Here is a 19,154-nt window from a genome sequence, read left to right on the forward strand (position 1 = left end):
ATATCTAAAACAAGCAATGGACCAAAAAAATTGGGTTTTTCTTTTTATCTGCCATGGATGAACGATATTAACTTAACTTCCCATGCTAATGTTCAAGGGCTCTAAGGTTAACTTCAAAATCTCAAAATGATCCCCCCCCCCTGAAGTGTTACATATTTCATCTGCGTAAGTCAACTTGAATTTGGTTTTGACTTTGTCATAAGTTGCAAGGTTTCAATCCTTGGAACGCGAGTTAAATCAAAACTTTATTTCAGACCAAAGTTTGTTTAGTCATAAAATCTGTGTAATACTTCAACCTTTAAAGGGCACACATTCCCTCTACAGTAGCTACAAAGCCAAGGATAAGAAATACATTTAGAATGCAAAGCATAAAGTGTGAAGTTTCCGTTGAAAGATTTTTTTTATAAATACTGATTTGTATCCTATTGGCTAAATACTTTCATCGTATCCGATAGATAATTATTTTCATTGAAGATTTGCTCGGAAATAATGTAAGATAAACCTAGCTCTATTTGAAATACTGAAGTTGTCTCCTATTACCTTCGGGGATAGGGAGAGAGATCCTTCCCTGGGTATGTTCCTGGTGGCATACTTTAATAGTGATAATCTCGCTCAATGCAGCACTGTAAAAACCAAAGGCATCAACAATTTTCTTTTTCCTTGGCTTCTTATCTGCTTTTTCTTTTGAAAATAAACTTGTTTCTGAATAACATATTTTATAACAATAATTAGTAATGTCACAAATATTTCATTCTCTTCGGCCTTCTTAATTTGTCCACTAATTAAATATCCCCATTTCTCACCTGAATTCTGGAACTTTTAATTGCTAACAAAACACACTGTTTAGAGAGCATGCCAAGGAAACCACGTGGTTTCACAAAAACAGTGGAAACGTAAATTTTTTTAGTTCCTCTCTCCAAATCTTTGTAAATATTATCCAGAATGATTTTATTTCTGCGTCCGTTCAGGAATTCCGGGGCTTTTAATTTATCGAAATTGCTCTTTTTTATTCCTAAATTCGCGACGCCATGCATTATTTAACATCTGATTTGCCGCTACTCTTTTATCGAGGTTTCAGATGGCTTTTGAATCTTCTTTTGAAAGACTCAACAGAGAAACGCTTAGGGATAACTTCCCCAGGAAAATCATTCCCCAGGAAATGCACTTCCAGATCGAAGTGCAACGTTGAATGAAGTTGTTCTTCAAGTACTGTGTTCTCGGCTTGTCAGCCTCAAGATAATTGAACCGAGCTGCGTGCCTTCGTGTCTGCTTTGTCAGTTGGACAATTGGGGGCACAATACGAAAAAGATCTAGAGAAAGAGGTGAATTTGTGTACTTGTAGATAACAGCCATTGACGATAAATCAAACCTCTCACTAACAGACTGGAGAGAGTCGTGGGAAACGACTAATTCTGCCCTATTAGCCCTATTTTGGATCTTTTGAAGCGGTGCCAACAATGCTTCCGAAGCACCAGCATACAGTCGGCTTTAGGCACATATTAGCCATAAATTTACCCGAAATCGTCATGGCGAACAACCAGTTATGGACAGTAAGTTACCAGGAACGGACGATTCTGTTTAAATTTGAGGTAAAGTTCAAATTTGACCACAAGAACTAGCAAATGTTTTCTTAAGTTCTTGGAATTTAAACTCTCAGTGACATTAATTGTCCTGATAGAAGCTTCTTGTTAATGTTTATATAAGTGGAAAGAACCCGAGCTTTGCACTGCTTAAATTTCTTATGTTAGGTCTCCCATTTAATTTCTAGCTCTGTTTATTAGTTTGAACTAAAATATCAAATTTTTGGTCCAAATTTAGCAAAGCTGAAAAACTATTGAAACTTAAATTATTCAAACTGGAAGCATTTTTAAAGAAATTGACCCGTTTGTTAGAACAAAATCTCATGCTAATCCGGGAGCCACGAGAGGGAATGTTGATGTTTGAAGTTTAGGGGGAACAGAAAGCAGCGGAATATTTAAATTTGTCATTTATTGCGCTGATACTGAAACTGTGGTAGGTCTATAGAGTCGCGAAGCTTGATCACATCCTCATTTGCTTAGATTCTCGAAAAATCCATAAAAACTGACAAAAAATTTCTTAAACTGAAAAGAGAATTCTAAAAAGATCCAAAATCACTCAGCTATAGCTCTAATAAAAACAATTGAATAGTACTTAATACAGTTTTTTAAGCGTTTTATCTTTTATCGTCCAGTTGTATGCCCAAAAATTCCGAAGATGAAATAATTTACCTCGTTTTTATTTTGGTCTTAAAATTTGCACCCCCCCCGCAGTTTTTTATGGCTTCAGCAAAAGGCTTATGCCTTTATAAATTGAATGTGTCAGATTTTTTTTTTTTTAGAGAGAGAGTTAACCGACTTTTATCCTAAAAAGCATAGAAATCCTCCAGCAGCACATTGCCAAATGATGGCTATATATTTTGCGATGCAAAAGTGACGCCTAACTTTATATTATACACTTAAGACGGTAAGTACTGAAATGTATTAGTCACGGAGTAATACCTGCTTTTGGTAGAGTAAAAATCGTGAACAGCAGAAAACGTGACACGGAAAGCGAAATATGGATTTCTATTGCTGTTAACAGTCTTACCGGTATTTTCACAATCTCAAATGTGTTTTGGTGAAAGTCGACAGTACAGGCGACACACGTCCCCACCGTCCGAAGGATTTCCTTTCTGCTGAGCCTCGCTGATATAATAATAATGACAATTTATTTTTAACCCATTGTACAATACACGCAAATAGTGGATTAGCACAAAGAAAGCAAGGACAAAATTGCTGTTGTGCCATAACGACCCACAAGGAGCTTATTTTACATAGCAAGTGGCAAATATAATAAAAACTTATGTTATCTAGAATATTTAATCTTCATTTGTTTAAGATCCTGCATATTAATATGCACCGTCTGTATGGGCTTTTAGCACAGTTTTGTCCTCTTGTCTTCGAGGCTTCATGGATCACACGCTACTCGGAGGGGTACAATGTACAATACACGCAAATAGTGGAATAGTGGACCCTACTCGGAGGTATATTTTTTGGACTCTATTACCATCCCAATGAAAATACTCATATTAGTATTTCCATCCAGTGCCTTATAAAGCTACAGGATCGAGGGTGTAGCGGGCAGTTGAATGCCTTCTGATCAGTTTTACTTCACGATTGACTGAACTCTCCCTTGATTTTCTAAGATAATCCATTCTATATAATGATGCTGGAAAACAATTACCGCATGAGGTACACACTATTCTTTGCTAATAAAACCCTATTGCGTTGACTATGATCAACGAGTTCATATGTACACTAAAGAGTGCATAGTGGTACTTTTCCAGTTTGAGAGCATGATACTTGATTCTAATCAAATAAAAAAAAAAAAAAAAAAAATTACGGTCGTAGGACAAATCTCACATTTAGCTGTAAAAATGCCCAAAATAGTTATGTTTCCTGAAGGGGGGGGGGGGCAAATATTTCTCGGGTAGAAGGGACAAGGTTTTTTTTACCAGCATTTTAGGACCAATTTACGAGTCAGACAAATCTGTTTTAGTGTTAGACGATATAGTTTTTTACCAGCATTTTTGACGCCAAATTTACGAATCGGAGAAACACTTCAGGGCAGAGGAGCTCAAAACCAGTCCCCCTGTCCCTGGATTCGACCCTGTCAGTTATTTGGACTCAGGTAGACATATTTGATGCTCTGAACTAGAGTTTTTTAAACCTTGCTGTTGAATAGCTATATCACACAAACCAATTAGCTGGTCTTTAGTCAAAAAGTATTTTTGGATAAAAACAGATTTAGCTTCAAAGTCATGTGCGCCAATTCCTAAGTTACTGCAATCTAACTACTCAATCAGGAGATATTAAAAATTTGAGAGCATAAAAACATCTGTCGTTAAAGCTACCTATATATATTATCCACATCCGTAAAGCTATTTGTAGCCTAAACCTTATATCAAACATTTTTTAATTTCTGTTTTTTTCCAGTTTCCTACGATGTTTATGGTAATATTGTTCCCTGCGTTCCTTATGGGTCGCAGTACCCCGTCCTTCCTACGGTGATGCTTCAGCCTATGCAGTGGTATGATAAGCCACCAGGCGAACAGGTATACTACTATGCTCTCATGTATCCCACTCCTATGGCACAGGAAAATATTGCAGAAGAAGATGAAAAAACTATGGAAGAAGATGATAGTTTTGGCAGAAGGGGCTCTGCATCATCTCAGGTGAGTGGATCAGTATTTCTGCCAGATTCCCAGTAAATGAATAGATCAGGCACTCAAAGTCAACATACATCATACACATTTTCTATGGTTCAGAGTCAGCTAGAAAAGAAAACCGTGTGAATCGGTCCTTGTCAATTTGTCCTGATTGAAAAACATGATACCCATTTTATCTGAAAAATGGGTTTTTGAAGTTATCTGACCAAAATAAGCAATTCTATTGTCATTGTTAAATTGCTGAGGCTGAAGTTCAAATAAAATTATGTTTTTCATTCATTTAGTTAATACTAAAAGCAAGACTAATCTGATTGGCAGCACTGCAGAAATTTTCGAAAAGAAAACTGTGGTTACTCATAGTTCTAAGAAGAAATGTTCGTTTGTTTCTCTTTTCTGTTAGAAAAATGAAATCAAACTTATTTTATTGAAAAAGAGACAAAAAAGTTCAAAGAGTCAAGCTTTTCTCTTAGTAAAAAAGTTGTCATGCCAAGCAATCAGTTTAGTTTATGATTGAAAGAGCCCCCCCCCCCCATCTCTTAACTATCTTATCTTTGGATCAGATAACTATCGTTCTATGTGCATTAAACAACAGTAAAACAAATACGGTGGAGATCTCTTCTTACGGATCTATGTGCCCGTAAATAAAAGGGCAATTTTTTCTTTCAAAGCGGAAGTAAATAAAGTCTTTAAAGCTTGAAGCGAATGAAATTTACTTTGTGTGTGAGGGGGACTATCGCCCCCACAAAAGTTAACAACAACAATCTATCAGTTAACAGAACGAGGTGAATGATTATCCGCAGAATAAGGTGATAAAAATTAAAATTAACAGACAAAATGAAGATGGGATAAAAGAAAAGATGAACCTAAATCGAGTTGGTCTGGCGTTTGAATAAATTCACAATGCTAATATAGTAGCTAGCCAGGGGGTTTGAGTTTTTAGATTGAAGTGTTATGAGCCTTCCTTTTGATATACACTCTTCAATTTTATAATGGTCTAAAAGGTATTTTATTTACTATCAACCCCCTACCTCTGAAATGAGTGGGATTGTGCCGAAATGAAATCCTGGCTACGTCACCTTTGGAGGCCAAATAGTATATTCGTTTTGTCATTGATGTTTTTTTTCTGTAAGTGCTCGTCGACGTTCATAGCACAAAAACAAAGAAAAAATAACTTTGCATTCACTATCACTTCTTCAAATCAAACATGGCATTTGCACGGAAGGAAAAAAAATATATGGCATTCTCACAATCACTTCTCATTCACTTCGCAATTTTTCATTTGAAACTAGTTATGGATCTTTTGCCTTGGCATGTAAAAAAGTACGCGGTATGTTAAATTGCTTAATCTATGGACACCTTTTCACATTACTAAGTACCTTTTACATACAATACCTTTTACCTTTTATATTACCTTTACCAATACCATTACCAATACCTTTTATATTTGCAGTGCCCCCTCATGAATCAAATTGAAGCAAAAAAAAATCCGAATCAAAGTGTAAAATTTGATCAAAGTCAGTAAACCCTCAGACACCCCTTGCCCCTTGAACGGTTCTGGCTTTACTTGACAACTTGAAAGCATCAATGCTCTCCTTGGCAAGAGTAACTAGTTTCACTAGTCCTATATTTTGATCAACAAAATAACAAATCGATTCTTTTAAGCGGTTTTTAAAAATGTATAGTTTAGAAATTCCATAAGCAACAAGATATTGTAATCACAAGCTCCGTTAAACGACTTGCAGGGCAATACAACTCTGATATTGGATGGACCTGACATGGAGGTTAGAAAATCAATGATTATGCAACATTGCACGATAGCTCGATCTATAATATTGTGACAGGCATTTGAAAAAAAAAACTTGGCTCACTGAGAGTAAATAACTGGAAAAATATGAAAATTCAATGTTTTTATTAGTTGGATTGTTACCATTATTTCGAATCCATATAGCGTGGGCCCAAAATCGACTATACTAGAGTAGTTCATTTTTTTCGGCTTTAAAATATTTGATAAAAAAAAATCTAAATGCTGATATCCAGATTTTAGATTAAAGATATGCAGGGACATACTAAGCGTTTTTCTTGCGTTTTTCTCGCTTGCTATTGTGTAGTGTGCTTATTTGTTAGAGTGCCTTTTATGTAAATTTAAAATCTTTTAAGTGAGCTTTCAATAGGAACGCATGAAAGGAGAGGGGAAGGGGTATTTTGGGTATGTTCCCCTTCTTCTGAAATATAACGGTTAAGCAATGTTGCCCACATGTTCCTTTATCTTCTTTTATACTTTGCTTATTGTTTTTTTCTTGGGGTTTAACGTACTGAGCCTTCCCCTATCCCCGACAAAAAAGGGGACGTGTCCAAAAAATGCTATAAGCAACAATCAAATGAAAAATCCAGCGAGATATCCAATGTTGTTGCCCGAAAGCTATTTTGCGAAATGTGCTGCTTATTCTGTAAAAAATTGCATATATATCGATTTACATATTTGGAATTAGCATTATAACGTATTTCAAGAGGCGCGTTCAAGTTTGGCCAAGTGAAAAATTAATAACTTGTAAATTTACCTTCTTGACTGTGTCCAGTTCTTCCTTAAAACTAACTTTGGTATTATTTGGCTTTATGAGTCAATTATTACTGAAAAACAGTTACACAATACCTGAAACCTACAAAATTACTGAACTTTTGTCTATATGCTAGGGCTATATAGCTTAGAGACATAAGAGGTGGGGGGAGTCGGGAAAATAGATAGACTGTAAGATACTCTGATAAAAAATGAACACAAGTTTTACTTCATATTTAATGAAGTAAAAACTTTGTTTTTAAGTGTGTATTTCAGAAGAGGGCATTAAGAAGACTGAATGAGTGGGGAATAGAAAACTGTTATGTCCTTTGTCAAATCATTGCATTTGATTCTCTCTTTCAAAAATTCTTTCTCCCTTTTAAATCTATAGAATTCGTTTATAAAAGCATCAATTAAGATTTGGGGAACGATGCGATTGAGGATTTCCAAATACTTTCATGTAGTATTTTAACATAAAAATAATCTATAAGTCACAAGTTTGTCAAAGAATTTCTTTTCTTCGAAAAATCCAGCACAGATTCCAGCATTTTCAAAGGATTTTTGGTTAGCTAAATTTATCAGATTATCAAGCCAATTATCCTAGTCCGAATGAAAAATCCAACGAAAATCCAACAACTTATCGAGGATCAAACAAGAACGCAGAGCTTTCGGACACGCTCAAGACGAAACATTATCCGTCTGCATGCCTGATTCTCCCCAATGAGGGGCATCGCTTGTTTCTTGTTTAAAAAGATTTATGTAAATCAATCCTTAAAATTGCTTAAGACGCACATAACTATTTACTAAAAATTTAATTTACAATTATTTTTAATAAATTTCTTAACGAATCAACAATTTCAATATTTCTTATAAAGATATTTTCTTAATGATTTATTTATCATAATGCATGCCTGTAGCTGCCTGTTGCAAAAACCTCTTATTTACGGTAAAAGAGAGAAAAAATAAAATAGGGATGACGATATTCTCAAGAGTTGTGCTCTAAATATTATCTAAGAACATACAAAATGCACTTATTTTTCAATCTGTTCCTGATTTGGCCGTATATCCCTGTATGTCTATGTAATACTTGGCTATAAGGTAGATTTTAGTGGATCTTGAATGTCATATCTGAAGAGTTTTGTCAGAAGCAAAATTGTAATAGAAAGGTTAAAATTATGTCTAAAGTAAGACATTGATTTCTAACCCAAAGTCGACCTAAATGTCGATGGATATTTTATTTTGACCGACTATCGTAGTTAAAATCTCTTGCACTCTCATCATATTTTACTTATACTGCATGATTATGCTATAGGCCCGTTATTCCCAACGGTAGGCGCACGCCCCACCAGCTGGGCAAGACAATATTTTGGTGGGTCATGGATAGGACGTAAACCCCTCGACTGACTATATTTTAGAGCCTCAAATAAATAAAAAAAAAAATCATATGAATGACATCAAATTCACATGCTTTTAAAGAGCAAAAGAGAAACATGACAGTATTGCGATGACGTTATACATTGTACAAAAGGTGTATAAAATATGCCAAGAGGACAACCTCAAAAAATACTAATTTGTGGCCTTTTAAGCTTCCTTCAGGCGAATACACGCAAAATTTTGAATAGAAAAAATTAAGTATCACGAGGCGGACATCGGGATTTTAGAAATGCCTAGGTGGGGTATGGCCTAAAATAGGTTGGGAATCACTGCTATAGACTGATGTAACAATCAGAGTGATAATCAGAGTTTCATAAAACGTTTAAGCGACATTACTCACAATGACTGAGTTTTGTAAGGACTATCCTATTAATAAGTAAAAGAGAGTCTACTTTATTGGCACATCTAAATACAAAGATTAAATGGTTAAGACAATATTGAAAATCTCGCAATTGTGACAAAGTTTTATCTCTTGGCGATACTGAAGTTTCTTGAACCAAAAGAGTTTTTGTAAGTTTTTTACATTCGACACCTGCTTGAGATAAGATCCTTCAGACACATGATTCCTTGTCTGACATGACGAATTTCTCCAACGCCAAGTCTCATTTCTGGAATATAGATGTAATAAAAGGCCCATTCACAATGGAACTTCACTAATATCAAAATTCAGCTAATGCTGATATTTGAAATCAGATGAATTCCAGCCCAGTTGTTTTAGAGCTTTAGCTGACATCCAGAACTAGATCTGTCCAGTACTAAAATTAGATTAATATGACCTCTGTTAAGATTGACCACTCAGAATTTTCTTCTGACAGTTGTGATTGGCTAGCATTTCCGAAGCTATAACAGAAAATTTCACAATTTTATTTAACATGGATTTTAAATAAACATTTAAGTCTTATTTTTAGAATCAGCTAATATGCTAATCAGCTATTTATCTCTGCAGTAATAAATGTCAGAGCGCTACTTAGGGTGTACGATTTCGAGGGTAATTTCAAAGTGTTTACTTACACCAAAATTTTACCCTGCCTTATTTCTTGGGCGCTACTTGCAAGAAGTTAGAATTATCTATTTTTTGTAAGTAATTTAACCACTCTTTTCAGGCATTCTGCAGTAGCTCAATAGCCGACCAAGATAGTGCTAGCATATCCTCTCCGGGCATCTCTCAAGGACCATCTTCACCTCAGGTATGTAAAATTTTTTTCCTAATTGTTAGTAATCGTGCAGTAATTATGCAAGAAATAAAAAAAAAAGTAATTGAACTTCAGCATCAATATATAAAAATATTCACTGTTTTTGATAGTATCCATTAAGTCAAATTTATTAATTAACAAAAGAAAAATCATATAAAAATAAGTAAGAAAACCAAGAAACGAGCGTGATTTTCAGCCAGTGGAAAAGAAAGTGAAAAGACAAAGCAGATATTTCGGCAAGGACCTCTCCACCAAGCCGTCCTCAGTGCTCACCACAGAAGAAAAGCGCGAAAAGAAAACAAAACCAACACTAACCTTTTGAAGTAAACTGTATCGAGACAGAAAAAACACCGAAACTAAAAACCAAGCCATAAACAAATGATAGGCAAAAATCAAAAGAGAATAAAATCGAAAATAAGGTTTTATTAGGCCAACGAAAATACTGGATGTAACAAAAACTGATACTTCGAAAAAAACGGCTTCTTTTCTTCCGCAATATTTGAAAAAGTCTAAAAAATCAAGTACATATTTTTTGAGCGAAAATGGGAACGACCTAGATTAGAAAAAAAGAATAAAATGAATAAAAAGACAAGCAAAGTGGACATCAAAATAAAACAAAAACCCAATTTGGAAGAATTAAAAAGCGTGAAGCCCAAAAGCAGTCAAATTCATCATTTTTACTATTAGGCTTTAGAGATTTATATATGAAAAGCTCGTGTTCGTATAGTCTTTCTTCCAACTGTCGATGGATTCTGTCAGTGTAAAACTTCCCATGCGAACACGGGACTCTGTAAACGCCACTCTCAAGCATAGTTTTATCTTTCTCAGCATTAAAAAAAAAAAAAAAAAAAAAAAAAAAAAAAAAAAAAAAACGTTCAGCCTTTAGTCCGTTTTTCAAAGAGACAGAGAGATTAAGTTTCTGTAAAATTTTTCAAGCCTATCACCAAGTCGTAGGGATATATGACAAAATTGTATTTTTTTTTACATGTAGAAATTACTGATAAATGGGGACATGCCCACAATTGTCTCCTTTTACCTGTTTTAGTCTTCTATCTATAATTTCCTCAATAAGTTTAATAAATAACCATTATAGAATAAATAGATAGAATATAGAATAAATTACTAGTCCACACTGCCTTTTCATTTACAAATAAGACGAAATGAAAGTATAAAAACATGATTATGATATTTCAAAATAGACAGTGATAAAAACTTCCGGACGTGAAGCTAAAATATTTGGACTTTTATTATCGTTAGTAAAGTTTTTTTTTTTATTTTGCTCTGTCTGATTTGAAATACTGTATCATTTTCTTCTGAATTTTCATTTTGTTTTATTGCAGGATAAAATATCTTAAACTTAATTTAGTTCAGAGAGACTACATTATTGTGTGAACTGATTTCTAGAACTTGATCAAATAAACAGAGAATTACGCCTCTTTTCACAGGAGGAAGGTGGTTTGACAAGAGAATACAAAGAAAGATCATTGTGGGTGGGTTTCGTATAGATAAAAAATTCAGGATTTGCAATATTTTTTAGAATTAGAACATCCTAGAAAGGAAGCTTCCCTGAATCCTCCAGCTCCAACGTAAATTGAAGATTCGAATCAAAAGTATTTAAATGCACCGAAAAATCCTTCAGAGTATCATACCCATTCTCCCAAAGGGAAAGAATATCATCAACAAAACAGGACCAGAAGGAGTGTATCGAGGAAATAATTTGTGACAGATTTAAAAAGAGGAATAAGAAAGCTTTCTGGTTTAATAGAAACTAATCTCCGAGCTGTCAAGAGTAGATTTTGGCCAGCTTACTACCTCCATCAAACATTCTTAGAGAACTAAAATAGCAATTTAAATAAGTTGTGTCATAAAATTTAGTTTTTAGTTTACAATGGATTCCAATAAAAGAACAGATCTAAGCGGATTCTTTCAGGGTCCAATGCTGAAGAGTATACTTAATTGAAATCCTGACAATCAGTAAAAAAAACAATAGCTAATTTGCGTCATCAATGCTAATTTGCTAGATACCACGCATATTTGCAAGTATCGTTAACTGGTATATAAAGGATTTGAAAGGGGAAAGGGGCTAGAGGTCCTCCATCATATCCTCTATCTCGGTAGAGATGCATATAGGTCCATATCCGGGTTTAAATGCAAAAATTCCCCCCACTTGTTTCTTTTTGCTTTTTAAAAGTTATACCATATGTCCGTTTTACAGGTAAATAAATAAATTCTCTGGCATTCCAGTCACGGCCCCGTTTATTCCAAGTTCCCTGCAACTATACTATTATATTTTAGTTCTGAAATGCTTCGGTAGAAGTGATGTAGCTAAAGGGAGTTTTCGAGAGTTTAGATCTCCCCTCCCACCTCCCCCGAATTTTGAAATTAATGTGTGCCATAAACATGCACCAACACAAACGTTTGCTCGTCATTCGAGCTGTGTCTGAAACAAAATGCTTACGTCAATGCATTTTAAACGCGTAGCAAAGTTCTACTTTCAGAGTACGATGTCACAATTACTACAACTTGAAAAAAGTAAGGCTATTGGATAAATCTATTGACTAAGCCATTCCTTCAAAAGTTTCTATTACACGTTCTTCTATGACCTTTCTAGTGAATCTCCGTGACTAAAGTTGGAGTCCCTTCCGATTTTAAACGAAATGAAAACACGCTGAATCGCAATTAATATATGAAAAAAGCATTATTATATGAAATACAACTTCTATTTCCTATCTTCCTTCTATCCTTTCGGTATCGATCGATCGCAATAAAACTGTCCTAAGAAAAAGTTTTTTGTTCTGGTTACAGTATGTGGAAACCATTGGGCTGAAACAATTCTGGTATATAAATGTATTCTTGAATATAACGAGAAAAAAAAGCTTTATAGATTATAGCTATGGTAATGGCAATGATGACGATAGTAAGGATAATAACAATGGTATCGGTAATAATGACGACGATAATAACTATGATACAAAATATTTTTTTTCTTGCAGTTAGAGCATGTAGATGAAATGTTTTGCTGTTAAAGCACTAAAACAAATCTTTTAGTTTAATAAGCTATTTTAACAAAATTTTCACAAAGAAGCTATTTTAAGATAAATTACTTGTTCTCATTTTTTTTTTTATCAATGTATAATATTGATTTGCTATTTTTAAATGATAGCTCTTACTGAAAGGCACTCAACTAAATAATATGTTTTGCAAAAATTAAATGAAAAAAAATCCCCTTCATTTTTTGAAAAGGAATTTTCAAAAAATGAAATTTCGATGGTTCTCGATGACCTTCATCGAGAAATCAAGATTTATGCCTCAACCTACCCTTTCAAACGAAACAAAACCAAATCGAAGGGCCCAATCCGTCGACAAGTATCTCATCTTGAGCACTCTCATTCTGTTCTTGAGATGGTTAGATATCCCTAATTATTCCACAATTATTCATGTCTCCTCTTCTCGCTCGTAAACATAGTTTAAAAAAAAAAAAAATTTAAATGTCAAGATATCATTGACCTTGTCATGAACAGTAAAAAAAGCATTCTTTTTCAAACAACTGGTTAAAAGAAAACCCCCTAATAAACGGTCAAAAAATGGAATTTTTTAGTTTTTCCCCTCCTATAAAAGCTGTATCTTGCTACACAACGTCTTTTGAAACATCTCAGTCAATAGATGCTAAACACATCTTCTTGCGATCGTAGCAAATACGAAAATAAAACCTCGTTTATTCGGGCATAAATGTAGCTTTTTTCTCAGCGAAACAAAATTGTTGGATTATCTGGACTCTTAACAATAAACTGATATTATTTTTCTATATTTGTGTTTATGTATTCCCGATTGTATGAATGCAGATTGTCATGTCAAGGTCGGATTATAATACTTGAGTAACTCTGTCTGTGTCCTCTGACTTTATTTCTATTTTTGTTCGGTTGTTCATTTTATACTGGAATTATTTGTTTATTCTAACAGCTGTGGCTGCTACGAGCCTCATGGCTAACCATTCGTCATATATTTTGCTCCTGAATTTGTTTTTTTTTTTTAGAAAAAATTGAGCTGAATTGACGGATTGAATATCATTTAGCTTGAATTGATTTACAAAAATCTTCCAAAAATTTCTTACTACTATTTATAAAGTGGAGTTTCCTACTATAATAAAAAACGAAATTATGTACACAGCTTATTATGTGATTATTTAATGTATATTTAATTCACAGATAGTTATACCGAATTACAATAGGGCAACAAATATGTTACCATTTCCAATTATGTTTCCATTTTCTGTTATTCAATTATGTTAATAGTTATGACAATAAAAAACGAAATTATGTAAACAATTTATTATGTGATTATTTAATGTATATTTAATTCACAGATAATTCCAGTACCGAATCGCAGTAGGGTAACAACGTCATTGAGTAAATGGAAAACTTTTGCTCAGGTTAATAAAACTTTTTTTTCAGAACTTGGGTGACTTTCTTTCTAATAACCGAATGGAAATTAAATTCCAGAGTTTCATTAAAAGCTACTTGTTTTTGATTTTGAAATGAATTTTAATCCAATTTGTCCAAAGGCTGGATTCTAATTTATTCTCCAATTTTCTTTCAATATTTAGCTCAAAATAATATACAGACTTTATTTTGTAAAGATGCTACTGCTACTTCTTGATTAGGATGTAAAATTCCCATGCATAACTTCAATGCAGGGTTCTATTTAAGTCTATCTCTTTTATAGAATTAGTTTAGATAGTTTCACAGTGAATGTTAGCCATTAAGACTCACGGCGAGAGCTTCCCCAGTGGGAGATGGTATGTTACGAATGAAAGTGCATTTGCACATATTCTGTAGCCTATTTCTAATTGGACCTGAAAAGGAGCATTAGTTGCAAGGGTTAGTTGTGGGACAATTCTTGCCAATACATGTCAAAGAATGTCTCTTAGAAGAAGGGGGTGATGGCTCACGTTACTCTCTCATGGTTTTAATAGAAACAACGTTGAAGGCAAAAGAGAGGGGCAATTCGAAAACGAAATGGAACGATTTTAAGCCATGGAATGCACCCTTCCCTACTAGTTTTGTGAGATATCCAGGACAGTTCTCTTTTTCATAAAAAAAGTCGATGTCTGGTTGAAATTACACGCAATGCTTTGATTGGCTTGAAGGCCATTGCCCAATTTCATGATTTGGTGAAACAAAAAATTATCAGCTCACTACCCATTGCATAATTTTTGCCATGTTTATCTAAATTACAGACTGGAATACGTTTGTACTTATTAATCTATTCTTTCATCCCCTTGATATTTATTGTTGACAATAATATGTTTGCTGGTTAGCAATTTTCATTCGAAAGTAGATTTTTCCCAAACTGCTTGGTTTCCTCTTGTTCTTTAGAAGACATTCTAAGTTGTGAATTTCTCATTTTAAGACAACTTTAGAAGTGGTTCAATTGAGGATCAATATTATGACAGAGTCAAGAATTGCCCAATGCTGTTTAAATAGTAATCTCTATTTGTGAGGTTTCCATTGAAGTTATAATAATTTGTCCTGTCTAACAGGAGAGCAGTGATTGTATATCCGTCAAGGGCTCTACACCACGGGTATGAACACAAGCACGGGTGCAGAACTATGTGCAGGGCTGGGGAAGAAGCTGTCAGCACTTTCGACGGACATTGTATAATTATTTACAATCCGCATTTAAGTTTCTATAGGAGTGCCAATTAAGGTGGTAGGGCAAAGCCATTTACGTCAGGTTACCTGGGGTCGCCACAGTTGTAAACACTTTTACTCCACCCTGTTTATAGCTACTGCTTCCGCCACCTTTCAAGAGATCCCTGAGTATTCAGGCTATTTTTGTCATCTCATCCTAGCCTTATTGGGAGATTTGGTTCCAACTATAATAGCACCCTGTAGGCTGTTTAATCAAATTTTTTAGGGATACAGTCTTTGGCCGTCCTAAGGACATCGCAGGAACAATTCGATAATGTACGTTAAGTTACCTGAAACTACTTCCTTCATAAGAAGTAGAGTTTGTCACCTCATTATTAAGGTTTATGCGTAAAATTACCCATAACGATTTATGGAAGAAGATATAGCATATCCTCTCCTTCTTTCTTCAATGCTCGGGCTTCTTTGCTTTATTTAGCTAATTTGATTATAGTTGTCATGAACATCCCAAACAACCATTTTGTGTCAATTCTTTGGATCTCCTACGCGTTTTTACTCTAGAAGCAAGTCAAAGACGGTGCACTTAGCGAAGGGACCTGTGGAACACAGAGCAGTTGAGGCAGCCCAAGCTTTGGCAACTTGACAGGGCTTTAATCAGAGGAAAAAATAATGCTGCAAGTAGTATAACAGCGCTCAATCAATTTAAAAGAAGTAACAGTTTCATCAAACTCAGTTGCCAAAATGACGGCCTTAGATAACTGGAATACTAACCCCCGTGAAATTGCCGTGTGAAGTAAAAAAAAAACTAAACCTGATTGCATCGCCTCATTGATTAAGCATAATCTTTGGCCCAATCCAGTATCTTTTCTATATTAAATTTTTATATTTTATAGAATGGTTCGACGACGCCCTACACAGACTCAGTATCTCCCAAACCACAAGACAATGTACCTCTATCTGATTTTGCTCGTTTATCTTGCAATGTTTCAATTCCACCACCAGCAGTCGCTGAGAGGCCTCAACTAGATGTTCCTCCGCCTTCACCACAAGCAGGGTATGTTTACCCAAGCTATAAAATTGGCCCCCCCTCAGGCTACAAGGTGAAGAAGAGTAGGTGGCACATTTATTTTTTTATGTTTTGTTTTGCACCCTTAACCCCATGTCCCAAAGTATGTGAAAAAATGAACTGAAACTAAGAAGAAAAAACCAAATCGAGGTTTTTATTTTTTTTTTTCAGATCGTAGCTTTAACCAGTTTCTTGTAAAGAGCATAGTTTAAGCTATTACACATATATTAAGCTATATGCTATTAATACGCTTATATTAATAGCTGTATATACGCATATATTAAGCGTATATTAAGCTACGGTACTCCAAAGATAATAATACAGGTTGCCAAAAAGATACAATTACTTGTCAAAGATAATTAATTATTATTCTTTTTTGTATAATTTGGTATTTGCATTCCTGCTGTCCCCCCCCTTCAGATGTCGGGACCCTCTGAAATAAAATCACTCGTAGCCAACAATCTTGATATAGGCTCCACTTTTTTCATCTCTTTTTAATGGGTGCATACAATACAGGACCGTCTTATCTGGAGTCCTTTCTAGTTTTTCATGGTTTTGTAAAGAAAAGTGGAGTACAAAATGAAAAAAAATTGAGCCTAAAAAGTAAATACAGATGGTTAAATGTATATAAATACTTAGATGAATATTATTGGTATTATTCCTATTGAAATTTAAAGGGGGTTCTTAGGCACATGCAGCCCCCCCCCCCACAAAAAACATATCAAGATTATAAAAATTTCCCCAATAGTTTCCATATATTTTCCAGGTTGTAAAACAGTTTGAACTATGTTACTATGAAGAACATAAGCTAGTAAAAAAAAATGAACACCTATGTGGCGAATATATGTATTTTTGCCCTTTTGGCGAAAATAGGCCTACGTAATACCACGAACATACATATTTTCGCCGTTTTGGCGAAATCGGGTTTCCTTGGCCCGATGCAATCAAAAATAAAAATATATTACAAAATCATAATTTGTCTCTGATTTTGAGTTTCTTCTCTTATCAGTTTCCCATGATCTTTGTCTCTGCCCCTTTTCCAGAGCATAAAAAATATTGGAAATGGTCAACTAATGTTAATCTATTGGATATTTTCTTTGACAAATGAAATCCTCTGAACAAATTTCTGATAAAAAGAGAATTTTGATTTTTCCGGCCACTATTTCTAGATCCCTCATTAGCCAGATGCTTAAGTACTACTCTACATTCAAATATATGGCGGAACAAACTTCAAAAACATAAAATGCTTAAAAAACATGAGCTCACAAAGTTTTTGTTTTCTTTACCAATAATTGTAGGAAACGATATGCTAGTTCTCGTTGAAGAGCTCAATTATAAATTTTAGTTGTCAACACGTTGAATCATTGATGACTGTAACAAATTTTTTTCAAAATTCAGAAATAAGATTACAAGTCCTTTTTTTAGTTTTCAAGGCATGCTATTTTGCTTCTTCTTAAGTTGCTTGTGCTTAGCTTATAGGTATTCATTGTACATTTTTTCACCAATTGTAAGCTTTTCTTGCTTTTTAGAGACGACTGTGAAAGCTGCTTGATAACAATCTAGCCATACATTTTTAGTTTTGGCTGCATACTCACTTTGATATCAATTCGAAAAAAAGGCAAAGTTTTACATATTTTCTTTTTTTTTAATTTCAAAAAGGACGTAGCTTAAAATCGAAAATTGATACTAAAATTTTCTTTTAAATGTTTCCCCGTTTTCATAGAAACGAAGAAACTCAATCAATCAATTTATTCAACCATTAAGTTCAGAAAAAAAACACTTCAATATAGACTTCCCCGTAAGGCTCTATAGCCAGGAAAAAAATAGGGGAGAAACAAAAATGAAACAAATACATTAAAAATAAATATATTTAATAAATTACACTTACACCTTTCAGAAACTCTTCACAAGACAAAAAAAAAAAAAAAAAAAAAAAAAAAAAAAAAAAAAAACTCAAACTTTAAGAGACCCAAAAAAAAGAATAAAGAATAAATCCACCTAAAAAAAACAAACCCAAAACCAAAAAAAAGATAGAGGACTATCCCCTGAATTAAATATATTTTCAAATACATATTTGAAACCAAGCCGCGAGAAATGCTGAGCACAAGTCAAACACCCCTCACAGCAAAAATTTCTAACCTAGGCAAGAGTCACCCGCCCCAGAAAATATTTCTCAGGATTCTTTTGAAAGTACCAAACTAGTGACATTCTTGAGCTGACTGAGGTAGGGTATTCCAAACGATATGACAAGCGGTTAACGGATTGAAATAAGACCTCACCGATGGAGTAAATAAAATATTAATATTTCTTGAATTGCGAAGATGATGCGTAGACCTATCAGAGACGAAAGAAGGAGTAGTTTGGTGGGCTGCGGGAACGTCACCATGGAGTTGATGAAAAATGAAAGAGGGGCACGAAAGAATGCAGGACTGCACATCAAGTAAGGGCTATTTGTAGAACAATTTGTTTCCTGTATAATCCTCCTTGCTTTATCATATAACTTAGACAGTGGTTTCAAAAAAGAAGAGAAAGTTGACATCCATGTAGTAGGGCAATAAGAGACGTAGGACTAAAATAAGCAATGGAACAGAAATTTTAAGACTGAACCAGGAAAAATGTGTTTTAGCTTCCTCAAAATTCCAAGACTCCTTGAGATCTTCATATTAATTAGTCCAAAATGATGCTTAAATGAAAGGTTTTCATCGAGAAGAATACCGAGAAATCGGACATACCAATCCTCAGGTCTACTGAGAGAACCCCTTCACGGAAAAAATTAAAAAAACACTTGACTCAGCAACATTTAAGGCAAGGCAATTAGCATTGAACCAGCGAACGACTCTCTCAAAAAGGTCCACTAGTTTGGGAAGCTTCTCAGACTCAGTTCCTACTACAGTACCAAGGGTACTGTCATCAGCGAAAGCAACGAGAGCGTCCTCATCCTGCGAAAGCGATGGATTTTTTTTTACCATTGAAAGATTCAGGCTGACATAGGCGACAGCAAACTGTGGGTTTCCGTTTCTTAACCGCAACT

The 19,154-nt window shown here is 34.4% G+C and overlaps 1 protein-coding gene across 2 annotated transcripts in view; it reads left to right on the forward strand.

Annotated features, from left to right (window-relative positions):
* The window catches only part of LOC148944394 (uncharacterized), a 127,225-nt gene that overhangs the window by 88,681 nt on the left and 19,390 nt on the right, over positions 1-19,154 (forward strand). For both annotated transcript variants that reach the window (XM_089100492.1, XM_089100494.1), the window contains exons 5-7: positions 3,996-4,234; positions 9,320-9,403; positions 15,951-16,167. In XM_089100492.1, coding sequence (XP_088956618.1) covers positions 3,996-4,234; positions 9,320-9,403; positions 15,951-16,167 — 540 coding nt within the window. The remainder of the gene's footprint in view (positions 1-3,995; positions 4,235-9,319; positions 9,404-15,950; positions 16,168-19,154) is intronic.

This window comes from Artemia sp. Qi Xiang Cuo, chromosome 14 (genome assembly GCF_049724085.1).
Source record: "Artemia sp. Qi Xiang Cuo chromosome 14, ASM4972408v1, whole genome shotgun sequence".
In the NCBI taxonomy this organism is placed as follows: domain Eukaryota; kingdom Metazoa; phylum Arthropoda; class Branchiopoda; order Anostraca; family Artemiidae; genus Artemia; species Artemia sp. Qi Xiang Cuo.